This window comes from Oncorhynchus masou, chromosome 25, assembly GCF_036934945.1.
Source record: "Oncorhynchus masou masou isolate Uvic2021 chromosome 25, UVic_Omas_1.1, whole genome shotgun sequence".
Taxonomy (NCBI): Eukaryota; Metazoa; Chordata; class Actinopteri; order Salmoniformes; family Salmonidae; genus Oncorhynchus; species Oncorhynchus masou.
In genome coordinates this window covers 39,247,179-39,274,612 of record NC_088236.1, presented here as the reverse complement: position 1 = coordinate 39,274,612, position 27,434 = coordinate 39,247,179, and the positions used below count along the sequence as shown (strand labels likewise).

The 27,434-nt window shown below is 42.8% G+C and overlaps 1 protein-coding gene across 4 annotated transcripts in view; it reads left to right on the top strand.

Moving 5' to 3' along the window:
* Positions 1-27,434, top strand: part of LOC135514303 (transient receptor potential cation channel subfamily M member 3-like) — a 237,460-nt gene that overhangs the window by 190,784 nt on the left and 19,242 nt on the right. For all 4 annotated transcript variants that reach the window (XM_064937692.1, XM_064937691.1, XM_064937690.1 and 1 more), the window contains 7 exons: positions 1,667-1,959; positions 11,684-11,912; positions 13,300-13,464; positions 18,516-18,656; positions 20,187-20,315; positions 20,708-20,959; positions 22,751-22,925. In XM_064937692.1, coding sequence (XP_064793764.1) covers positions 1,667-1,959; positions 11,684-11,912; positions 13,300-13,464; positions 18,516-18,656; positions 20,187-20,315; positions 20,708-20,959; positions 22,751-22,925 — 1,384 coding nt within the window. The remainder of the gene's footprint in view (positions 1-1,666; positions 1,960-11,683; positions 11,913-13,299; positions 13,465-18,515; positions 18,657-20,186; positions 20,316-20,707; positions 20,960-22,750; positions 22,926-27,434) is intronic.

The window sequence follows — 27,434 nt, the reverse complement described above, 5'->3', positions numbered from 1 at the left end:
GCTATTTTCTGGTCTCCCCAGAGACTCTGGCTCCGGCTGGGCCACTCAAGGACATTCCGAGACTTGTCCCGAAGCCAGTCCTGCGTTGCGTTGTCTTGGCTGTGCTTAGGGTTGTTGTCCTGTTGGAAGGTGGACCTTCGCCCCAATCTGAGGTTCCGAGCGCTCTGAAGCAGGTTTTCATCAAGGATCTCTCTGTACTTTTCTCCGTTCATCTTTGCCTCGATCCTGACAAGTCTTCCAGTCCCTGACGCTGAAAAACATAACAACAACCATCGTAAGGATGGTGCCAGGTTTCCTCCAGACGTGACGCTTGGCCAAATAGTTTAATCTTGGTTTCAAAAGACCAGATAAAAAAAATTATCATGGTCTGAGAGTCCTTTAGGTGCCTTTTGGCAAACTCCAAGTGGGCTGTCGTGCCTTTTAATGAGGAGTGGCTTCCGTCTGGCCTCACTACCATAAAGGCCTGATTGGTTTAGTGTTGCAGAGATGGTTGTCCTTCTGGAAGGTTCTCCCATCTCCACAGAGGACCTCTGGATCTCTGTCAGAGTGACCATCGGGTTCTTGGTCACCTCCCTGACCAAGGCTCTTCTCCCCTGATTGCTCATTTTGGCCAGGCGGCCAGCTCTAGGAAGAGTCTTGGTGTGTCCAATCTTCTTCCATTTAAGAATGATGGAGGCCATAGTGTTCTTGGGGACTTTCAATGCTGAATAAATGTGTTGGTACCCTTCCCCAGATCTTTGCCTTGACACAATCCTGTCTCTAGGCTCTACGAATATGTCCTTTGACCTAATGGCTTGATTTTTGCTCTGACATGCACTGTCAACTGTGGGACCTTATATAGGCAGGTGTGTACCTTTCCAAATTATGTCCAATCAATTGAATTTAACACAGGTGGACTCCAATCAAGTTGTGGATACAACTCAAGGATGATCAATGGATACAGGATTCACCTGAGCTCAATTTCAAGTCTCATAGCAAAGGGTCTGAATACTTACAGTTGAAGTCGGAAGTTTACATACACCTTAGCCAAATACATTTAAACTCAGTTTTTCACAATTCCTGACATTTAATCCTAGTAAAAATTCCCTGTCTTAGGTCAGTTAGGATCACCACTTTATTTTAAGAATGTGAAATGTCAGAATAATAGTAGAGAGAAGGATTTATTTCAGCTTTTATTTCTTTCATCACATTCCCAGTGGGTCAGAAGTTTACATACACTCAATTAGTATTTGGTAGCATTGCCTTTAAATTGTTTAACTTGGGTCAAACGTTTCGGGTAGCCTTCCACAAGCTTCCCAAAATAAGTTGGGTGAATTTTGGCCCATTCGTGCTGACAGAGATGGTGTAACTGAGTTTAGATATCAGTTGAATGAGATATAGAAGTAATATGGAAATACCTGAATAAATATTGGAAAAAATGTCAGAATATCCTAAGCAAGCAGACAGACATTAAACAACAAGGCCTTTTCACAGTTCTCAACTCTCGGTACTTTCATGCCATGGTACTTCATCCATCTCTCCAAGGCCTTAGCCAGTGTGAATTATATTACATGATCACACTCTCTCTAAATGTATGTTTGTCTCCCTCGATGGGCAAAGGCTGAGCATCACATCCAAAAACCCATGAATCCATGTCTCTGCTCTCGTCTTTTGCGGCCTGAGGCAGGATGACATGCCGATCCGGAGGAGTCGCCAGAAGACTACACGTAAGCGGGAGGAGGAGGTGGACATTGACCTGGACGACCCTGAGATCAACCATTTCCCCTTCCCCTTCCACGAGCTGATGGTGTGGGCCGTGCTGATGAAGAGACAGAAGATGGCGCTGTTCTTCTGGCAGCACGGGGAGGAGGCCATGGCCAAAGCCCTGGTGGCCTGTAAGCTGTGCAAGGCCATGGCCCACGAGGCCTCTGAGAACGACATGGTGGACGACATCTCACAGGAGCTCAACCACAACTCCAGGTACTATAGACCACAAGACACATATACATAGAGCTGAAAAGAAACACACACATACAATCAGCCAAGCAATCACACATAATCGCTTGTAGAGTGTGCCACACATAGACACATCTGCATACCCACAACTGAACATACCCACATGCACAAGCACACACACACACACACACACACACACACACACACACACACACACACACACACACACACACACACACACACACACACAAACAGTCATTCATCCATACAGCTGTCATAGAAATTCTTACAAAGGGACACTCAAAGTCATTCATAAATTAATCATTGTTTATTTGTCAGGACGCTGTAGAGGTTCCAACCAACTCAATGCACCATAGTGCACATGTCAATCAGGAGCTCTGCCTGGGCAGTCCCAGCAGATGTTTTTACACAAACAAGTTATATTTGCATGATGTAGTATAATTACCTAATCATTACCATTTTGTTTTATTCATATGACCGACCAATACTGGTTCATAACATGTGACAGACCAATACCTCACAAGCTTCTTATCTCTAAGCTGAGACATTGAAACTGATGAATGCTTCATTTGTTCTCAAAAGAAAGTCTGGGCGTACTGCCAAATTGCAGCTGCTGATAGTCAGGAACCAATATACTCAGTTAGTTAGGAAAGCTAAGGCTAGCTTTTTCAAACAGAAATTTGCTTACTATAGCACTAATTCCAAAAGGTTTTGGGACTGTAACGGCTTTCTTCCGTCGAAGGAGAGGAGGACCAAAATTCAGCGTGGTTAGAGTTCATGTTTTTTAATAAGAAAACTAAACATGAACACAAATACAAAATAACAAATGTGGCAAAACCAAAACAGTCCTATCTGGTGCAGAGAACACAAAGACAGGAAACAATCACCCACCAACCCCAACACAAAACAAGCTACCTAAATATGGTTCCCAATCAGAGACGATGACTAACACCTGCCTCTGATTGAGAACCATATCAGGCCAAACATAGAAATAGACAAACTAGACACACGACATAGAATGCCCACCCAGCTCATGTCCTGACCAACACTAAAACAAGGAAAATACACAAGAACTATGGTCAGAACGTGACAGGGACACTGTAAAGTCCATGTAGAATAGGAGCACCTCCTCCCAGCTGCCCACTGCACTAAGGATAGGAAACACTGTCACCACCGATAAATCTACGATAATCGATAATTTCAATAAGCATTTTTCCATGGCTGACCATGCTTTTCACCTGGCAACCCCTCCCTAAATCTGGATCCCTACAAATCAGCTGGGCTAGACAATCTGAACCCTCTCTTTTTTAAATTATCTGCCGATTACTAGCCTAGTCAACCTCTCTTTCGTATCGTCTGAGATCCCCAAAGATTGGAAAGCTGCTGCGGTCATCCCCTCTTCAAAGGGGGAGACACCTTAGGCTCAAACTGTTATAGACCTATGTCCCTCCTGCCCTGCCTTTCTAAAATCTTCGAAAGCCAAGTAAATAAACAGATCACCGACCATTTCGAATCACATAGTAACCTTCTCCACTATGCAATCTGGTTTCCAGCTGGTCATGGGTACACCTCATGGGTAAACCTCAGCTCAAGGTCCTAAACTATATCATAACCGCCAATGATAAAAGACAGTACTGTTCAGCCTTCTTTATTGACCTGGCCAAAGCTTTCAACTCTGTCAATCACCACATTATTATCGGCAGACTCAATAGCCTTGGCTTCTCAAATGAGTGCATCGCCTGGTTCATCAACTACTTCTCAGATAGAGTTCAGTGTGTCAAATCAGAGGGCCTGTTGTCCGGACCTCTGGCAGTCTCTATGGGGGTGCCACAGGGTTTAATTCTCGGGCCAAATTTCTCTGTATATATCAATTATGTCGCTCTTGCTGCTGGTGATTCTCTGATCCACCTCTACGCAGACGACACCATTCTGTATACATCTGGCCCTTCTTTGGACACTGTGCTAACAAACCTCCAAACGAGCTTCAACTCCTTCTGTGGCCTCTAACAGCTCTTAAATGCTAGTAAAACTAGGTGCATGCTCTTCAACCGATTGCTGCCCACACCCTCCCGCCTGACTAGCATCACTACCCTGGATGGTTCTGACCTAGAATATGTGGACAACTACAAATACCTACGTGTCCGGTTAGACTGTAAATTCTCCTTCCAGACTCACATTAAACATCTCCAATCCAAAATTAAATCTAGAATCGGCTTCCTATTTCGCAACAAAGCCTCCTTCACTCATGCCACCAAACATACCCTCGTAAAACTGTTTATCCTCCCTATCCTGGACTTCGGCGATGTCATTTACAAAATAGCCCTCAACACTCTACTCAGCAAACTGAATGTACTCTATCACAATGCCATCCGTTTTTGTCACCAAACCATATACTACCCACCACTGCGACCTGTATGCTTTTGTTGGCTGGCCCTCACTACATATTCATTGCCAAATCCACTGGCTCCAGGTCATCTATAAGTCTTTGCTAGGTAAAGCCTCGCATTATCTCAGCTCACTGGTCACCATAGCAGCACCCACCCGTAGCACACACTCCAGTAGATACATTACACTGGTAATCCCCAAAGCCAACACCTCCTTTGGCCGCCTCTCCTTCCAGTTCTCTGCTGCCATTGACTGGAACGAATTGCAAAAATCTCTGAAGCTGGAGTTTTACAGTTGAAGTCGTAAGTTTACATACACCTAAGCCAAATACATTAAAACTCACTTTTCACAATTCCTGACATTTAATCCTAGTAAAGGTTCCCTGTCTTAGGTCAGTTAGGATCCCCACTTTTATTTAAGAATGTGAAATGTCAGAAGAAAAGTAGAGAGAATGACTTATTTCAGCTTTAAATTTCTTTCATCACATTCCCAGTGGGTCAGAAGTTTACATACATTGCCTTTAAATTGTTTACCTTGGGTCAAACATTTCAGGTAGCCTTCCACAAGCTTCCCACAATACGTTGGGTGAGTTTTGACTAATTCTTCCAGACAGAGCTGGTGTTACTGAGTCAGGTTTGTAGGCCTCCTTGCTCACACACACTTTTTCAGTTCTGCCAACAAATTTTCTGTAGGATTGAGGTCAGGGCTTTGTGATGGCCACTCCAATAGCTTGAATTGTTGTCCTTAAGCCATTTTGCCACAACTTTGGAAGTATGCTTGGGGTCATTGTCCATTTGGAAGACCCATTGGCAACCAAGCTGTAACTTCCTGATTGATGTCTTGAGATTTTGCTTCAATCACTATTTTGTGAACTGCACCAGTCCCTCCTGCGGCAAAGCACCCCCACAACATGATGCTGCCACCCCCGTGCTTCACGGTTGGGATGGTGTTCTTCGGCTTGCAAGCCTCCCCTTTTTTCCTCCAAACATAACGATGGTCATTATGGCCAAACAGTTCAGACCAGAGGACATTTATCCCAAAATTGTGCAGTTGTAAACGGTAGTCTGGCTTTTTCATGGTGGTTTTGGAGCAATGGATTCTTCCTTGCTGAGCGGCCTTTCAGGTTATATCGATATAGGAGACGCATTCTGTTTTACTGTGGATATGGATACTTTTGTACCGGTTTCCTCCAGCATCTTCACAGGGTCCTTTGCTGTTGTTCTGGGATTGATTTGCACTTTTCACACCACAGTACGTTCATCTCTAGGAGACAGAATGCGTCTCCTTCCTGAGCGGTATGATGGCTGCGTGGTCCCATGGTGTTTATACTTGCGTACTATTGTTTGTACAGATGAACATGGTACCATCAGGCATTTGAAATTGCTCCCAAGGATTAACCAGACTTGTGGATGTCTACAATTTTTTTCCGAGGTCTTGGCTGATTTCTTTTGATTTTCCCATGATTTCAATCAAAGAGGCACTGAGTTTAAAGGTAGGCCTTGAAATACATCCACAGGTACACCTCCAATTGAATCAAATGATGTCAATTAGCCTATCAGAATCTTCTAAAGCCATGACATAATTTTCTGGAATTTTCCAAGCTGTTTAAAGGCACAGTCAACATAATGTATGTAAACTTCTGACCCACTGGAATTGTGATACAGTGAATGATGAAATAATCTATCTGTAATCAATTGTTGAAAAAATGACTTACCGACTTGCCAAAACTATAGTTTGATAACAAGACATTTGTGGAGTGGTTTAAAAACAAGTTTTAATGACACCAACCTAAGTGTATGTAAACTTCCGACTTCAACTGTATATCTCCCTCTCTAACTTTAAGCATCAGCTGTCAGAGCATCTTACCGATCACTGTACCTGTACACAGCCAATCTGTAAATAGCACACCCGACTACCTCGTCCCCATATTATTACTTACCCTCTTGCTCTTTTGCACCCCAATATCTCTACTTGCACATCATCATCTGCACATATATCACTCCAGTATTAATGCTAAATTGTAATTATTTTCACCTCTATGGCCTATTTATTGCCTACCTCCTTACTCTTCTACCTTTGCACACACTGTACATATATCTTTCTATTTTTCTTTTCTTTTGTGTTATTGTACGTTTGTTTATTTGTAACTCTGTGTTGTTGTTTTTGTCGCACTGCTATGCTTTATCTTGGCCAGGTCGCAGTTGTAAATGAGAACCTGTTCTCAACTGGCCTACCTGGTTAAATAAAGGTGAAATAAACATTAAAAAAAATAAAAATGAGGTGATTAGGCCTCACCAGGAAGTCAGAACAGAGGTCAGAGGTCAGTCAGCCCAATTAAGTGAGTGTTTGTTTTCCTGCATATCAGACATTATTTAAAGATATTTCAAACATTTCAAACATGTTGTGTATTAGGTTAACATTGGGTTTTTCAGTACATTTCTTCTAATCAAGAGAATTTACATGTGTGTAACCAAGACTCTGACAATAGAAACGATCATCTGAGTAGAGCATCCTGTGTTTGTGGTGAAAAAACACCACAAACACACTTCTAAATCAAACTAATAAATATTAATTAACAAGTGGTTTGTGTGTGGGTACTGGCATGTGTGTGTTGCAAAATTTGTAGGGTAAAAGACAAACAAAATGGCCAGGCCTTGCTTAATTTGGGAGGTCCCTTAACAGCTGGATCAGGGCACTTTTAACTGCTCTCCCAAGGCATTGCCTCATGAATACTTTCAAAGGGAGAATCATTGATCAACTTGAAAAACAATCCTTGGTAGCGGACATTCCATCGGTCCTGGAAGAAAAGAAAAAAAACTATGTTACATTTTAATCCGTCCTAAAATGTTGTAATCATTAATTGAGTTTACTGCATCTTGGGTGGGAAGTCTCAATACATTGTTGTGTATACAGAATTATACTTCAAACACATTTTTACTTCAGACATATCAGATGATATGGTAAAGCTGAGTTGGGCACCTTCTAAAGTAAACACTTTTCTTTTAATCTTAATCTTTTTGACCTGTTGCATTGACATACAATTATGTACAAACTGTCCCTAATTTCCCCACTGTGTTTTTCACAGCCTGTTTGATTTCAGTGTGTATACCTTCAACAAGCCACTCTATATTATTATCCCCAATCTCTATCTCACTTTCTGCTTCAATATTTATTAAATGTGAATTATTTTGAGATTCATGTGTAATGCTTTGGAGGGATCAATATATATCAACTTGTTGACACGGTCTCAGTCCCCAGTAGATGGCATGCTCTGTCCATTTAAACTTGAGTAGATGAATACAGAAAATCATTGGTTCTATTTAACAAGGTATGGGCTTGTTTCAAAATGCATTAACAGGCTGGAGGAAATCTTCTACTTTTCTCTTTATAGTTTTATTGGTTATGGGAAAGTCAAGTCCCATACAACGCTTTAACCTTATCATACCTCAAATGGCCCATAAAGGGACCATTCTGAACATTCCTCAGAATACTTTGTTCACCACTCACGTACGTCTACGTGTGGGTGTGCAGGTTTATATTATTATTATGTTTCTATACTTACTTCATCAGATCGTCATAGTATTGTACGCAATATTATGTCACTTTAACTCTAGTAACCCATTATACATTTGTGTTACATTACAAATTCCTCCTCTAGACTCGTGTTCTATTCATACAGGGGTTTGACATTTACACTAGTTCTATTTAACAGCGTTTTTGGAAATAGTTCTCTCTTCTTTCATAATGGAGATAACATTATACATCAAAATAACATGATAACATTATACATCCAATTCCATTATCCTCATATAATCTAAAGTCGTGTTAATCTCCGAGACATGTTTTCCTCGTCACTAACGAGACATGTTATCTTCTGAGACATGTTATGTATATGATTTCTGAGACATGTTATCCTCTACCTGTAGATCCAATGGCAGTGTTGGACAGACCCCTAGATAACGTTACAGATCCGCTCACACAGAACTGGAAAACTCAGCTCACAGAGAACTGGTTGTGGCATTCATTCACCTCTTTCACATCTAAGCTAGTCCCCTGACAGCTCTGATTCACTCAATACTAAATAGCTTAATTTCCATCCTCTTATTATCAACATTGCAATCAGCTAATTATCCTAATGTCAAATTCCAATCTTATTAGTAATAATTTCAATAATTTCTTATCCAAATGCCAATCAGCTCTTGTTATCCAAATATCAATCGTTCAGCTTATTATCCCATATCATAGCACCATAGTCCCTATAGTTATAGCATCTATGGTCCCTACAGCATCTATAGTCACTCAGCATCATAGTATAAATAGTTTAGAATTGCATAAATACTATGGTCTCTATAGGCTCTATAGTCTTGCCCCTTCCCATAAATGTAAATAACACCCCGAAATCAAAAACACCTTGTGTTATCTTGTAGGCTAGTGGTACCCTGCTTCTACATATTTATGTTCATTTTTATTGGTTGTATATATATTTATACAGGTTCATTTACATTGACTTACTTAAATCAGTTGCCATCAATTGTTCACAGATGATGTGTCTCCTCCTGGGAGGCCCATAGCAAGGGTCTGGTCTGGTTGGGTCCTCGTCCTCTTTTGGTTAGATCGGAATGTCCCTCGCGCTTCATAAAATGTGACACCAGTTTTACTCACAGACCCCCACTGGAAAGCTCCACAGGCAGAATCCATAATCCAGTTCGTGACACAAAATTGCCATGGAAATTCTTACACAGGGACACTCAAAGTCAATCTTAAATGAATCATTGTTTATTTGTCAGCATGCTGAAGAGGTTCCAAACAACTCAATGCACCATACTACACATGTCAATCAGGAGCTCTGCCTGGGCAGTCCCAGCAGTTGTCTTCTATATGGCTATACACAGACAAGTTATGTTTGCATGATTTAGCATAATTAATTAATCATTTCTGTTTTGTTTCATTCATGTGACTGACCAATACTGGTTCACAACATGTGACAGACCAATATCTCACGAGGCTTCTTATCTCTAAGCTGAGACCTTGAAACTGAGATATCTTTCGTTCATTCTCAAAACAAGGTCTGGGCGTACTGCGAAATTGCAGCTGCTGATAGTGAGGATTTGTTCAGCCACTTGCATGAACACAGAAATTGGTTCATAGAACAGCACATAGATAGAACACAGAAAATAGTTATAAGAAAAGCACAAACATTAAAATTCCATTACACACCCATATAAGTGTTCTGAGAGAGATGCTAACAGAGCGTGCGCAGTCTGTTTTCTAGGCTGTGCCTCTTATGGAAAGTTTTCTTCTGAATGATTAAAGTTGAGCTGGGAGTCTGCAATGGAGCAGCATCCACACTCCTCCTCACATCGTGACCTGCTTTAGATAACACACAGATCTCATAGGACGCCATAGATAAATGCAACTAATAATACCAACACACATACTCTAGCTAATGACACACATGTAGTTTAGCTAATGGCATGTGTGTGGGATGAAAGTGTCTGTGTGTGTGTGTGTGTGTGTGTGTGTGTTCCTGCTCAATTAAAAAGACTGTTATGGAAATGTTGGAAGTTGGTTATAGGAAAGAACTCCCAGGTGCCACACACACACACACACACACACACACACACACACACACACACACACACACAAACACATACTGCCATACTCCTCAAAGCCCTGACACCACTCTTTCTGCCAAGTGCAAACCCATTTGGTTTGTATTTTCCGCAGAGATTTTGACCAGCTTGCTGTTGAAGTCTTATCTTAATCCTTTGACTAGTGTGTGTACATAAAGTGTGTGTGCGCGCGTGTGTGTGTGTGTGTGTGTGTGTGTGTGTGTGTGTGCGTGCGTGCGTGCGTGTGTGTGTGTGCGTGCGTGGGCGTGCGTGTGTGTTTGTATATGTGCGTTTTCATGTGTGTAGCAAAACTTTCCATGATATAAGAGGCACAGCCTAGAAAATAGACTGCGAACGCTCTGTTGGCATCTCTCTCAGAACGCTTATATGGGTATGTAATGGAATTTGAATGTTTGTGCTTTAATGTTGGTGCTGTATGATACAACAGGTTACCAACATATTCAAATCATACCATGGCTATACTTTAACATAATTGCCACTAGAAATATGTTCATTTGCTGGTAGAAATGTGTTCAACATCCACTGAAGTAAATAAAGGTTAAATAAAATAAAGGTCAAATGTATTTTAAAAAGCAGCGAGCAGGTTTACTAGATAGCTACAGTAGTTGCTGTGGTATCCAAACAAACAGACTTGCTAGTTTAGCTAATCAAACCATCAGTCCTAGCTTACTATAAAAAATAAAATAAAAAATCAACAATACCAATACTGTTTTCAATTCGACTTACACATTCAAAAGCAGCTCAAACAAATCTTGTAAAAATAAACTATAGCCATTGAATTCTACCGTGCAAATATACTGTGCGTTATAGGGAAATAATGCACGCTCTAGAATGCCCTTCAAGCCAATCAGAAAGGGGTATTTAACAATGCCATGGTATAACACTTAACATTTACATTTACATTTAAGTCATTTGGCAGACGCTCTTATCCAGAGCGACTTACAAATTGGTGAATTCACCTTATGACATCCAGTGGAACAGCCACTTTACAATAGTGCATCTAAATCATTTAAGGGGGGGTGAGAAGGATTACTTTATCCTATCCTAGGTATTCCTTAAAGAGGTGGGGTTTCAGGTGTCTCCGGAAGGTGGTGATTGACTCCGCTGTCCTGGCGTCGTGAGGGAGTTTGTTCCACCATTGGGGGGCCAGAGCAGCGAACAGTTTTGACTGGGCTGAGCGGGAGCTGTACTTCCTCAGTGGTAGGGAGGCGAGCAGGCCAGAGGTGGATGAACGCAGTGCCCTTGTTTGGGTGTAGGGCCTGATCAGAGCCTGGAGGTACTGCGGTGCCGTTCCCCTCACAGCTCCGTAGGCAAGCACCATGGTCTTGTAGCGGATGTGAGCTTCAACTGGAAGCCAGTGGAGAGAGCGGAGGAGTGGGGTGACGTGAGAGAACTTGGGAAGGTTGAACACCAGACGGGCTGCGGCGTTCTGGATGAGTTGTAGGGGTTTAATGACACAGGCAGGGAGCCCAGCCAACAGCGAGTTGCAGTAATCCAGACGGGAGATGACAAGTGCCTGGATTAGGACCTGCGCGGCTTCCTGTGTGAGGAAGGGTCGTACTCTGCGGATGTTGTAGAGCATGAACCTACAGGAACGGGCCACCGCCTTAATTATGTTAATTATCTTAATTATGTTTATATGTCAAACTACAATGTAGTGTATTTCATCTCAAACATTCCCTGTGTGACATCCTATGTGTGTGTTTCAGAGAGTTTGGACAGTTGGCTGTGGAGCTGCTGGACCAGTCATACAAGCAGGATGAGCAGATGGCCATGAAGTTGCTAACCTATGAGCTGAAGAACTGGAGTAATGCCACCTGCCTGCAGCTGGCCGTGGCCGCCAAGCACCGTGACTTCATCGCCCACACCTGCAGCCAGATGCTGCTCACTGACATGTGGATGGGACGCCTGCGCATGCGCAAGAACTCTGGGCTGAAGGTCAGACGGGCCAGGGGTCACACGGTGCATTGTCTAAATGGGGTTTCAGAGGTTGACCATCTGACTGACAGACATACTTATGGAAGTAGATTTTATTGTAGACTACTGTAGATTTTAATTGAAGGTGAAGCATTACCCAGCTGGAAAAACGTGTTGCAATTACCCTGTTTGACCCGCTGGGCATAATGGCTAACGATATCCCATATTTGAGCTGTCGTTTGACCATTCCTAACACTGTTCATCTTGATTTACTCACCTACAGTTACACTGTAAAGGTTTGTGCTATTACTCAGCCCAGGCAAGTAGGTTAGCCAATGAGTTGGCTGAGGTTTGACAGCATACAGCTGCTTAGGTCATGAAAGGGGACAGTCATTTCTTATTTTGAGTAGCTGTGCATGGGGCCGCTGGTTGGTTGTGTGTAGAAGGATCAAGGATGAATCCAGGTGCAGTATAGAGCTGGTTGGTAAACAGACTCATGACCTATAAAACCCCACCACACACACCTCCCTGTCTGGGTTGTATTCACTAGGCACCAGACGGAAGAAAACAGACTGAAACAGGAAGGCACTACCTGAACTTGTCCAATGAGAAACGCTTGTTTTCGTATTTTGTTGCAAAATGTTTTTCTACAGTGTGCACTAATGGATACGACTCTGGCCTGCTGCCGCAGACCTGAAACAGATATCTCCCTCTACAGTTTAACGACACTTCCCTTTACATTCCACTCCCTAATACCCCTCTCTCACGCCCCTCATCCCCCTTTTGTCTGACTTTAATGTAGTGGAGGTGTTTACAGCTTGACTATATCCTTTATCCCCTGGCTGTGTGTTCTTCTCATTTCTCTGCTACTCTAACCATCTCTAGCTGTCTGGACTAATGCCTCTTTAATTGATTCTCAGATAAGCTCGCTCGTCTCCACTGGATCAAACACGCATACTATCTCACTGCACGTCAGCCATAGCATTAAGCAATTTCACAGTGACGAGCTCCAAAATAATATGGACATGTGGGATACGAATGGTGGTGTCTGTGTGTCTGCGTGTATGTGTGTATTTGTGAGTGTGTGTGGCGTGGATGTGTGTGTGCTCACCTGTGTCTTTATACAGATCCACTGGTTCAACAAGACATTTGAGCAACTTTTAATATCAAAGTTGCAAGATGTGAGGGATTTACCATAGTATGGGTATTACCATGGGTATTCATAACATTTGCTTTGGGAAGAATGGAAAGGAACAAGTCTGTCACTTGATCGGCGAAAACACTGACATGCAGTGGACCCATGCAATATGACCATAACTCTCCCAACGTGACAACTTTTGAAGCAGCGTCCCTGTACCTGTTTGTGTGTATTGCCCCTCCATGTGTCTAACTCCACCCCCCTGCCCAGGTGATCTTGGGCCTGCTGCTGCCTCCGTCCATCCTGAGTCTGGAGTTTAAGAACAAGGATGAGATGTCGTACATGCCTCAAGACCAGGACACCTACCTGCAGGAGAAGGAGGAGGAAGAGCCCGAGCCCGCCAAAGAAAAGGAGGAAGAGGACATGGAGTTCACAGTAAGATCCTACTGTGAGACGCAGTACAACTCCGTGGTGAGAGCACCCACCTCAGCCCTGCCTTCAGACTATACACACGTAGGTTGCGTCTGAAATGGAAGCCTGTTAGTATTCCCTACTATATAGGGAATAGGGGGCCATTTCGAACACACCCTTAGCCAGCTCCTGCCCCTCAACTAAACAAAATTCGAAGCACAGTTGCCCCTGCCCAGCTTTTCATTGTCAGATATATTTTCAACCCCCCCCCCCCCCCCCCCAAAAAAAAATGGTTCAGGTTGGATCCGAGATCTGTGGTTAAGGGGCGACTTCTATGTCCAGCTTAAAGTACACACACTTTAGTCTCTCTCTCTCTCTCTCTCTCTCTCTCTCTCTCTAGTTTTTCTCAATTGCTAAAACACACTTTCTGAAACCTTGCTCCAAACCTCATCTTCAAGCACTATTTACATAACCTCTGACTCCTCTCGCAAAATGAAACATTCGCCTCAATACAGTTTTACCTGTGTTCAGAATCAAACACTGCTCTCAAATCATAAACAAGGTGATGAAAATGATATACACTCTCAAGCAGTCAGTAAACCATACACCTGAAAAATAGAAAACACATTCTCAGGGAGAAGTACATTTTTAATCCAAAAAAAGATTCATATTTTTCCGTCATTGTCTTTTGATGAACGAAAACATGTTCTATCATAGTAGCTCAAAATTGATCAGAAATTACGACCCTGCTTTGCTCTTTGCAATTTAGTTTTTAGTTCTTCCTCCTCCTTGTACCCCTATTTTTTACAGTACTGTACCCTGCAGCAGTCAGTACTGTTAATAAATGGAAAGCACAATGTTTAGGGCCATACAATTTGTCCATTGTACAGTATACAGCCTACAATGCACTGTACTACAGTATACAATACTAAAAGGGAAAAAAAACAAAGGAGTAAACGTGTGTGCTTCTTCTTGTCTTTGTCGACATCACAAGCAATATTGTCCCTCCTGAGGCAACGGGAGAAGAAGCCTCTTGTGTGCCGTATCCAGCCCTGACATGATTCCTCACCTATATCACCACAGGCTAAATCCATGGCTTGCAGCAGATTTACTCTGATGTAGGGTTGTCTATCATACACTTTACATCTCCAAGAGGAGAAAAACTCCTTAATCGGATTCAGGAAAGGCGAGTATGGAGGGAGGTACAAGTTCATAAACTGCCCATTGATGTTAAACCATTCCCTTAACTGAGCAGCTCGGTGGAAACTGACATTGTCCCACACTATCACATAGGTGGGAATGGGATTCTCATTTAGCTCTTGACCCTGCTGCTCTTGAACCTGTTGCTCAAATAAAATATCTCTTAGATTGGCAATAAATCTTAGAAGGTGCTGGGTGTTATATGGCCCGAGTGTAACATGGTGATGTAGAACACCATGGTTGCTGATAGCAGCACAGATTGTGACATTGCCACCTCGTTGACCAGGGACTTCAACAATGGCCCGCTGTCCAATCATGTTTTGGCTTCTCCTTCTCCTCTTTGTTAGATTGAAGCCTGCTTCATCGACAAAGATGAACTCATGGGGTCTGTCCAAGGATTCCAAGTCAAATATTGTCTGTGTAGAAATACAACACACTGTATGTCGGATTTTGTAAGTCGTGCAGAGACAGTGCTTTACTGTAGAGTACAATTAGGCTTCTGATTCACATACATTGTATGTACTGAAGAGTAATGTCATTCACATAGTATGTGTTAGTACTGTAGACAATCTGGATTACAGTAAATGTTTCTGAATGTACACTTACTTGCACATACTGAGCTCGCAGTTCTTTCACCCTTGGTGAGTTGTGCTCAAAAGGTACTCTGTAAACTTGTTATCTTCGCATCCTGTTACGATGGAGGACACGGTCAATTGTGGAAATGCTCACACTGTCGAATCCCTGGAAGTGTGTGTTGTCTTGTATCACTCGTTCCTGGATTTCTCTGAGTCGTATTGCATTATCTTGAAGGACCATGCCAACTATAACGGCCTCTTGTGCCTGAGTGAATATAGCTGTCCTTCCACCTGCATGTGGCAGCCTTGCAATTCTACAAAAAGTAGTTGTGCAGTTACAAAACATATTCATGCAGTACAATACATACAGTGATTAACTTTACACATGTCTAACAGCTGCATATATTGTAGTACAGTAAATTTGCAATTACAAAAATACATTAGTATCCTGTACCTGTTCTCTTCTCTGAACGTCCTTACTATGGTGGACACAGAACATTGGCTCAAATTGGGTTGCACTCTAAGTCCTGCTTCCCGCATTGTCGGTCCATGGACAAGAACTTGGTCTATAACTGTTGCTCGAATTTCATCAGAAATTTCCACTCTTTGTCTTCCTCTTCGTCCTCCTCTTCGTCTTTCTTGCCCTCTTTCTTGCCATGTGTTTATAGTTTTGCTGAAAAGTATAAGTGAGACCTGCAAATTGTGTTTTACCATGTGAAATGGTTTAAGGTATTGACAACAGACTGCGTAATTAGCTGAATGAGTCCAGGCAACTGAGAACTTTGTTCAGCCAATGGGTTTTAGTGTTTCAGAAATTGAGAAAAAGTGTAACAAACACACTCCATTATTATTGTCCCTACACACTGATCCAAGCCTAGTCCCTACCCTATTACGGCCAACCAGAGGGGCAGTAAGAACAGCTCTGCCCTGCCCCCAAACCTACCTGTCGTCCCGCTTCTCATTTCCTGTGGTCGCGGCCGAAGACGTGGTTGTGGAGTTGTAGCGTCTCAGTCTGTTTTGCCGGCCTAGGCTCGTTGTGTATGTCTCTCTCTCTCTCTCTCTCTCTCTCTCTGTGTGTCCCTTTCCCTTTCCCCCTCTCTTTTGCTTTCCCTCCCTCTCTGTCTCCCTTTCCCTTCCCCCCTTCTCTCTCTCTCCCTGTTCCTTTCACTCTCTTTGTCTTTTCCCCTCTCTCTTTCCCCTATCTCGCTCCCTCTCTCCCATTCCTAGCCAAGGTCTTACTAGAGGTACAGTACCATATGCGACTGCTGCCCCTCATTTTCACCAGTGGCGCTGGCAACCGCGCATCAACTTGCATGCTGCTAAGAGAGAGTGTCGCTCATCTGATTTACGGCAGCAGCTTTAAGCTGCTCAGGTTACTAACTGTGCCTGCCTGCCTGGTCTGCGCTGATGCACAGTCTGTGGGTGTGTCTGAAATGGCACCCTATCCCCTGTGTAGTGCACCGCTTTTGACCAGGGCCTGGTTTCGCAAAAGCATCTTAAGGCTAAGTTCATAGCTCGAACCTTCGTAGGAGCATCGTTAAATCTCAGAGCTGTTTCCCAAAACCATCGTTGGTGACGCTGCACTTGAAAACGTTCGTAATCGAACGCCTTCCTCAGACCACTCGTAGAACAGCGAAGTGCGTCGTTAGATGCCTTTTTGCCCTCCCCGCGTTTCTATACACAGAAGATCTCTACTAAACATAGAATCACATGGTTTATCCGCCTCTCTGTGACTGTAATAACTTCTGAACTAAGTTGACTACAAATAAGAAGATGCTTCAAATTTAAACTGAGATAGGTGCATTCAGATATAAATAGCCTAGGCTATAGGCCTATTTCAATCATATTGAAATACTGTTAATTGTTTGAGTTCCATTTTGTTACTTGTATGATGAAGTCTGTAATTGGTCTTAATAAATGTTATGATGTGTAGCCTAACGTGCACAACGACGTGCCAAATGTGGGTTTAGTGAATTATTATAGGGTAAGCAATAAGCCGCCTAATATTTGCAGCCGTAGGTAATAATATCTGGCTAGGAGCTGATTCGTCATCAGTATTGTGCAATAATTTGAATGTTAAGGTAAGATTTGAATGGAGAAAGCTGATCTAAGAGCAGCGTAGCCTTTCTTTTCAGGCCTATCAGTTTTGACACATGCCTCAGCGAAGCACTTACCAAACATTCACTCTGCGTGGTGTTTTGGGCCGTTGTTGGAAAGATGCATTGGTAAAACACTCGCAAGGCTAAGTTCTATCGCTATCGGGAAACCGTGCCCAGGGCCAAAAGCAATACACTATATAGGGGATAGTGTTCCACTTCAGACACAGCCTGACTGTTTGAACACCCTCGCTTAATACAGAGCTGACAATTGGTGACTCGGTCCATCTAAATAGACATTGTGGTACATATTGTCATCTGCATTTAGTCAGCCAGCCGGCGCAAAAACTCATTGAGAACAGGAGTTTATGAGAATGCTGATGAGAGAGTTCTTCGACACCCCAAAAATAAACTCTGCCAAAGGATTACATCTGTCATGAGCTCTTCCGCTTGCCCTTGTGAGCTGCTGGTTTCTGAATGTTCAAATGCAGCCCAGAACCAAACTATGACTCAGGTTCATACAAATACATGCTATGCTACATACATCAGTATTGTATTGCAAGTCATCCTCAGATGCCTCCAAAAACACACTGTAATCCCCGACACTCCCAACCCAGATGCAGTTTAAATATGCATGTTGGCATGGCATTGTGATTTTCACATGCATCTGGCTCTTTCATCGCGAGGTGTATCTCCGTTTTCCAAAAACATGCAATACAATACAATAAAATACAATTTGCTGACTCCTCAGCGGTGTGTTGTGGTATGGGCATCCATGTTCATAACCTCTGGGATTTGACACTCCCTGTCATGGATGACAAACTGTGTTACTGTGAGTCCTAGAAATGGACGTCAGACATCTTTTTTCCTCCTTGCTGTCCTCTCTCTTCTTTGCTTTCTCTCTCTCTCTCTCTCTCTCTCTCTCTCTCGCTCTCTCTCTCTCTCTCTCCTGTCCGTCACTGTCGTCTGAGACTCGATCCGTAAGTGTTTGTCTCCGTCATATGTGTCATCATCCTCACCAGCACTCAATGTTCCTAACATGCAACATCCGGATTGAGTTTGCCTGTGCTTGCTCATGCTCATGCAACTAAAGTGTACTGTAGGAACAGCTCTAATGCTCTTTAATTTGTTTCTTCTCTCTCTCCTGTATCTTTGTATCTCTCTCCATCTCTTTCTTTCTGTCTCTCTGGGTGGGATGCCCCAGGCCATGCTGGGTAAGGTAAGCACGGAGGCGTCTCGTAAGAAGGGTGTGGGGGAGGTCCAGAATAGACACCGGCTCATCCCCATGGGCCGGAAGATCTACGAGTTCTACAACGCCCCCATCGTCAAGTTCTGGTTTCACACAGTGAGTCTGCTGTCAGGGTGTGTTGCTACCTAGAACCATAGGGTTTTCTGAATTAAAAAGATTTCATGTAGAACCTTACCCCTTCACAATTAACCCTTTTGAGAACCCAGTGGATAGATGCAGTGTGTGACCCAGGGCTTGCTTCTGTGTCTGTGTGCATTGTCTGCGTGCATCGTATCTACAAGCTGGACATTTTAATTTGTCAATATCGATGTCTTCATCTTTCATGCTGCCTCTTTCAATCTGCCGATCCAATGAAATCATCACAATCACTCCCTAGCAGGCAGGGTTATCTCGTATTCATGGAGGTAAAAAAAGGAACACTTAATGGAAAGCCGTTCTCTCCCTCTATCGCCGTGTCGGTCAGAAAAACCCATGTAAAATGTATGGATTCATTTTAGCATCAGATGCTCGATCTTGTCACGCTGTATTGTACTTTTAGCTCCCTGCAGTGGGATCCAGTTCAGTCAGCAACATTACAACCCTGCGTCCTACTTCTGGCTTGCCTCTGAAACTCCACAGGGACACGCTACACAGGGACATTGCCCTGTGTAGTGTGCTGTGTTTTCGGATGGATTGTTAAACGGGTGTCCTGACTTTCTGTGATCACTAAAGATCCCATGGCACTTATTGTAAGAGTAGGGGTGTTCACCCTGGTGTCCTGGCTAAATTCCCTATCTGGCCCTCATACCATCATGGCCACCTAATCATCCCCAGTTTCCTATTGGCTCATTCATCGACCCTCCTCTCCCCTATAACTATCCCCCTGGTTGTTGCTGTAAATATGAATGTCTTCTCAGTCAACTTACCTGCTAAAACAAATTCTGTAGTAAGTTTTTGAGACTGGAAAGGGTCCACTAACTAGACTAGTTCGTAAAGCAGGCTCCATGAGGTCACTACATTACATGCCTCACCTCTGGATTGTCTTGAGACTCTAAAGGTTATACCATTATGTACAGTGATGGGTACTAAGAAATCTTCTACTTATACCGCAGTGCAACCTAACTTTCCTTGCTAAAACAATTTGATTGCCTTCTAAGGCTACTCAAAGGGGCAATCAGCAACTGCCACATCCATTTTTAGAATTGATCAATTAATGATACTGTATATACCCATTGATTCTCAAAGAATATCATTTATGAATGCCTCATGTGTTTAGTTCAACTGTCTTACCATATCAGAACCCAAAATATACGCTTGTTTTACTCCAATGTTTAGTAAACAAAGTAAATGTAAATGCTTTACAAAAAAATGCTTCAAAACATGCTTACCTATAATTTTGATATCTTTCATGGTCGGTCCTTGCTTCCATTGCTATGTCCATGAATGTGAGAGTGGTTACATTTCTCCAGTTCCACCACTCAGCTTTTTACCAAAAGTGGTGGGGAATCCGCTTTGTTATTATTTCGACTGCAGATTGCCCCATTAAGACCAACCTCCGACAACCTATGTCATCTGTAAGACCCTCTGAATGCAGTGAAGACCCCCCACGTGCTCTGAGAGGCCCTGACACTGTGTGTTTGTCCCCAGATGGCCTATGTGGCGTATCTGATGCTGTTTAACTATATTGTGCTGGTGAAGATGGACCTGTGGCCCTCACCGCAGGAGTGGATAGTCATCGCTTACATCTTCACCAATGGCATCGAGAAGATGAGAGAGGTAGGGTAGGGCACACACATGCAGAGAGAAGACTGAACTCATGGAGTTCTCAATACAGTCAAACATGTGCACATTTGATTTATAACACAGATAAATGCTAGAGGGGGTGTTGCACATTTTGAAGTGTGTCAATCTAGTCAATTAACCACCGATTTTCCACTGGTCAAGATCAAATAAAATACATGAGCAAAAAACAATGTATATAAGCGTTCATTACTGTGTCCAAACCTTTACCCATTTATGTAGAACAGTCTTCAGGACGCTCTGTGACCTTTAATAAATGGGCTCGCACTGCCCTCTTATGGCGAGCACACTGAAATGCGTCTCTCTCTCTCTCTTTCCCCTCCTTGCTCTCTCTCCCTCCATTCCTCCCTCCTTGTCTACCTCCCCAGATTCTGATGTCGGAGCCAGGGAAGCTGTTGCAGAAGGTGAAGGTGTGGCTCCAGGAGTACTGGAACATCACAGACCTCATGGCCATCCTCATTTTCTCCGTGGGCATGGTTCTCCGTCTCCAGGAGCCGCCATTCATGAGCTACGGAAGGGTCATCTACTGCGTTAACATTATCTATTGGTACATCCGGCTGCTCGACATCTTTGGCGTCAACAAGTACCTGGGCCCATATGTCATGATGATCGGCAAGATGGTGAGAGGGCTGTGTCCCGATTCTCTGCACTTGCACACTCCGTGTCATGGATTTAAAAATGGCTGAAAGTCCATACAGTCATTGCTTACACCAGGCCAATCTACACACAATACCCCATAATGACAAAGCAAAAATAGTTTTTTCGAAATTTGTGCTAATTTATTACAAATAAAAACATGAAATATGACAATTACATAAGTATTCAGACCCTTTACTCAGTGCTTTGTTGAAGCACCTTTGGCAGCGATTGCAGCCTTGAGTCTTCTTAAATATGACAATAAAAATTTGGCACACCTGTATTTGGGGAGTTTCTCCCATTCTCCTCTGAAGATCCTCTCAAGCTCTGTCAGGTTGGATGGGGAGTGTTGCTGCACGGCTATTTTCAGATCTCTCCAGAAATGTTCGATCGGGTTCAAGTCCGGGCTCTGGCTGGGCCAGTGTCCCGAAGCCACTCCTGTATTGTCTTGGCTGTGTGCTTAGTGTTGTTGTTCTGTTGGAAGGTGAACCTTCACCCAAATCTGAGGTCCTGAGCACTCTGGAACAGGTTTTCATCAAGGATCTCTCTGTACTTTGCTCCATTCATCTTTGCCTTGATCCTGACTAGTCTCCCAGTCTCTGCTGCTGAAAAACATCCCCACAGTATGATGCTGCCACCACCATGCTTCACCTTAGGGATGGTGCCAGGTTTCCTCCAGATGTGACACTTGGCATTCAGGCCAGATAATCTTGTTTCTCATGATCTCATGATCCTTCTGGAAGGTTCTCCCATCTCCACATAGGAACTCTAGAGCTCTGTCAGAGTGACCATTGGGTACTTTGTCACCTCCATGACCAAGGCCGTTCTCCCCTGATTGCTCAGTTTTGCAGGGCGGCCAGCTCTAGGAAGAGTCTTGGTGGTTCGAAACTTTTTCCATTTAAGAATAATGGAGGCCACTGTGCTCTTGGGGACCTTTAATCCCCAGATCTGTGCCTCAACACAATCCTGTCTCGGAGCTCTACGGACAATTTCTTCAACCTCATAGCTTGGTTTTTGCTCTGACATGCGCTGTCAACTGTGGGATCTTTCCAAATCATGTCCAATCAACTGAATTTACCACAGGTGGACTTCAATCAAGATGTAGAAACATCTCAACGATGATCAATGAAAACAGGATGCACCTGAGCTCAATTTTGACTCTCATGATAAAGGCTCTGAATACTTATGTAAATCAGGTATTTCTGTTTTTTATTTTTAAAACTATTTTTAAAACTTTTTTTGTTGTTGCTTTGTCGTTATGGGGTTTTGTGTGTAGATTGCTTTTAGAATAAGGCTGTAACGTAACAAAATGTGGAAAAAGTCAATGGGTCTGAATACTTTCCGAAGGAACCGTATAGTGTAGCTATAAATATGAATGAGTTATATCAAGTTCCTTTAATAGGGAGTCGAAGTCCTGAGTATGTGTTCGGCACATTGTGTCCTGACAAAAGCCCTTAGCCTCAACTCTATTCTGCCTTTGCTCATGAATGATCAGAGAGTGTGTTATAACAGTGTCAAGAAGACTAGATGAGGGGAAGAATCAAAGGACAGAGATGTCTGTTCGCTTCCCATGTCTGAGAGAGATGTTTGAGATTACAACATAACACACACATCACTTTGATATAGTAACAGAAAACCAGCACAGAAGTGGCTAAAAGTTGTTTTTCCTAATTAAGGAGCAGTCAGTCAGCTAACATTCTCCATGTCTCCCTCTTCTCACCCTCTTTTTCTCCTTCCTCCCTCCCTCCCACTCCTTTTTTTTGTCCCCCTCTCAGATGATTGACATGATGTACTTTGTGATAATCATGCTGGTGGTGTTGATGAGTTTTGGGGTGGCTCGGCAGGCCATCCTGAACCCCAATGAGGACCCGTCCTGGATGCTGGCTCGGAATATATTCTTCATGCCCTACTGGATGATCTATGGAGAGGTGTTCGCCGATCAGATCGACCGTAAGCCCACATTGGGGGGAGGGGGGGGGGGAGCTGAGCACGGAGTGTAAGGCTTGCTGCCTCAGGGTGCACACACAAACCCACACACACGCACACTCATCAGACTAGCTGTCATCCAGGTGCTCCAGGTGCTGAAATGCCACACACTTGGAATCTCTCATGTCAGTCCCCAGTTTCGGGGCAACTTTATTAGCTCAAAAAAAGACATTGGTGACCTGGTTGGTTCTTATTCACACGGGTCATGCGAATGCAATATTGCCATAAAAAAATACCCATATTCGATTTTCTGACAAAACCTGTGGACAGATCACTAAAAGCTCACCTTATCTCATTGATAAGGTCAGGTGATGTGTAACAGCAGGTAACATTGCTTAGTAATTTAGTCATTGACTGAAATAAGATATATGATTGCTCTCTGAATACACCATCAGTTTTGTAAGAGAGTGTGTGCGTGCATGTTTGAGAGTGTATAGAATGGAAGGACTAGCCCAAAGCGAAGAGATCTGAAATAATGCTGTCGTTCTTTGTTTCAGATGTGCATAGTAGGAAGCTAAAGCACAGGCTGAATTCAAAACTCTGGATGGTCGAAAATCAATTTCGAGCTCATGGAACCTGGCGTAATAATGGTCCATACCAACATTGCTGTGTTCAATCAGAATGCCAGTAAATCGATAATTAGACCCCTCCCCGTCCCCTCCCCTCCCTACACCATTCCAGCCTCACTGCCATGCCATCACTGAACCCTCGTCAAGGGACTGCAATTTAGTCAGACATGCACATAGAGATGGATAGAGGGTGCACTTGCCACAAAGTCTGTTTTAGCATGGGCAGCACCATTGAAGGTTTTTGACATTTTAATGTAGTGAACTGGGTGGGACTTCTTATGGATTGAGTAAGGAACCCAGAATTCCATCTCGGTCAGTAGAAGGGATGAGCCAATGTATTACAGTACCAGTCAAAAGTTCTGACACACCAACTCATTAGAGGGTTTTTCTTTATTTTTAATATTTTCTACATTGTAGAATAATAGTGAACACATCAAATCTATAAAATAACCCATATGGAATCATGCAGTAACCAAAAAGTGTGAAATAAATCAAAATATCTATTTTATATTTGAGATTCTTCAAAGTAGCCACCCTTTGCTTTGATGACAGCTTTGAACAGCTTTGCACATTCTCTCAACCAGCTTCGTGAGGTAGTCCTGGAATGCATTTCAGTTAACAGGTGTGCCTTATTAAAAGTTCATTTGTGGAATTTCTTTCCTTCTTTATGCATTTGAGCCAATCCGTTGTGTTGTGACATGGTAGGGGTGGTATACAGAAGATAGCCCTATTTGGTAAAATACCAAGTCCATATTATGGCAAGAACAGCTCAAATAAGCAAAGAGATACGACAGTCCATCATTAATTTAAGACATGAACGTGAGTCAATCCGGAAAATAACAAGAACTTTGAAAGTTTCTTCAAGTGCAGTTGCAAAAATCTTCAAGCGCTATGATGAAACTGGCTCCCGTGAAGACCGCCACAGGAAAGGAAGACCCAGAGATACCTCTGCTGCAGAGGACAAGTTCATTAGAGTTACCAGCCTACCAGCCCAAATAAATGCTTCACAGAGTTCAAGTAACAGACACATCTCAACATCAACTGTTCAGAGGAGACTGTGTGAATCAGGCCTTCATGGTTGAATTGCTGCAAAGAAACCACTACTAAAGGACACCAACCAGAGGAAGAAACTTGCTTGGGCCAAGAAACACAAGCAATGGATAGATTTTTGGTTCCAACCGCCGTGTCTTTGTGAGACGCAGAGTAGGTGAAAGGATTGATCTCCTCATGTGTAGTTCCCACCGTGAAGCATTGAAGAGGAGGTTTGATGGTGCTTTGTTGATGACACTGTCTGTGATTTATTTGGAATTCAAGGTCCACTTAACTAGCATGGCTACCACAGCATTCTGGAGCGATACGCCATCATATCTGGTTTGCGCTTAGTGGGACTATAATTTGTTTTTCAACAGGACAATGACCTAACACACCTCCAGGCTCCACACCTCCAGGCTTTGTAAGGGCTATTTGACCAAGGAGAGTGATGGTGTGTTGCATCAGATGCCCTGGCCTCCACAATCACCTGACCTCAACCCAATTAAGATGGTTTTGGATTAGTTGGACCACAGAGTGAAGGAAAAGCAGCCAACAAGTTCTCCTTTAAGACTGTTGGAAAAGCATTCCAGATGAAGTTGGTTGAGAGAATGCCAAGAGTGTGCAAGGCTGTAATCAAGGCAAGGGTGGCTACTTTGAAGAATCTAAAATATAACATATATTTTGATTTGTTTAACACTGTCACTTGTGTAGAGAGGAATAGGCAGGAGGCAGTCGCAGGTTGAGAACTACAGAATTGATTTAAGCACCATAGATCAAAGCGGGACTAAACCCAAACGCTGTTGTGCTTAAAGTATTTCTTCATAAACAAAAAGGCACAGGGCAAACCCAAAGTGCAAAATATAAAGTACGCAGGAAATAGTAGGAGAGATTCCTCTCAGGAAAACAAGTAACATTTACAATAACCGACAAAGACAAATGGCAGAGGGAGATTGGGGATTGGAACCAGGTGTGTGTAATGATGACGAGACAAGATCGGGGTTGATGAGTGAAGGGTATTTGCCAGCATTCGGTTCGGCAGTAGCTAGAAGGCCGGCGACACCGAATGCCTGAGCTGGACAGGAGGCGGAGCCAATGCGAAGGCTGGTGTGACAAACACTTTTTGGGTTACTATATGATTCCATATGTGTTATTTCATAGTTTTGACGTCGTCACTATTATTCTGCAATGTAGAAAATAGTAAAAAGAAATAAAAACCCTTGATTGAGTAGGTGTGTCCAAACGTTTGACTGCTACTGTATACTCCTGAAAAAACATTCCAGCACTTCAGGTGGCAGTAAATCACCAACCATCACGTTGTGCCTTTTCAGATTATACACACTCCTGCACAGTAGGTGGAAGTATGCACCTTTTCAGTTTCTTTATGGATGGCCAATAAACTCATAGAATAAGAAGAGATGGCGATAGCCCTCAGTGGCGCTGCCAGTTAATGACCTCCGCCCATACTGTCACAGAAGCGATCAAATGCAAAGATAGAAGGTGTGTCCTCTTTTCCAACTCTATGGATAAGCATGCAGCACGACACGCTGGCAGGTCAATAACTGTTTCATGGCAGTAGCATTCTTGTTTGGTTTCATTTGGTTGATTTATTGATTTATTTTGATGACACTAAATCTCAAAGGAGATTGTCATTCCTCCTTTGATATTTTCATTATTTTGTTTTATTTTGGAAAAGTAAGTTTGCCAGGTAAACTCAGTCCTTCACTCATGTCATTTTTCGCAATCCCTCAAATCCAGCTCTGCTTTCACTAGAACAACAGGACTGCAACATCGACAAAATGCAATCTAAACACCCACACTCACAATAATGCCCTCTCATCCATACAGGTCAACATGATACGCAAATACTCATACAATAAATACAATAAATACAACCAAACACACACACACACACACACACACACACACACACACACACACACACACACACACACACACACACCTCATTCAAAAGTGCAGTTACATATACAGTACACACCTACAGAAAGTCAAAAGCACTCCTAAACACATACAGATGTAGGATGTTAATTTGCTCACTCTTTTGTTGCTGCACAGCAGGAAATGCAAACTTGGAGTGTATTCGATATTTAAAAAGTATTCTAAAGATGTTAATTTCCACTTAAAAATGTCAGACCTGATTTGCCATATCAATTATTTTTATCAACCTCCATAAACAAATGTCTATTATAATCCACACAATAATTTACATTTCCTTTTGCTGCAGTATTACTCCCCGGCTGTATCAAACTGGTTCATATGAAGATCCTACATCTGTATGTACACAAGATCTAATATTATTCTGTATTCACACACACATCATAACATTTCATCTACGGCAATCTGTTTTTTCACGTGGTTCAGTTGTCAGAGTTGTTAACCCAATTTCTTTGAGTGTAAAAATGCGAGATAAAGAGAAAATTACTTCAGTTCTCTACCTTTGGGCTGCCTTGTGTGATCAATTGAAATCCAGAGATACGTATGAATATAATGATTATATAATGATTCATAGGCAAACAAACAAATGAGCATCCAAAGTGAAAGTGCTGAGTGTCCCCATTATAAGCCACAGCAACTGAACCATCACTGATGGAAAAAACATATGATGTATCTTAAATACATTTCAATTACTCTGTAGTATAATCATTATTCAGCTAGGAAATGGCATACATATGTGACAATATATTTTAAACATCAATGCCATGTTTAAATATATTGGGAATGCAAGTTATTGCCATGAATATATTTGTTTCTATATTTTGAGATACACATTTCAGCACATACAACCTTTCCATTCTAGAGCTCACTCCTTCCTATCCCCTCCAAAAAAATATGCATATATACAGTATATTATGCC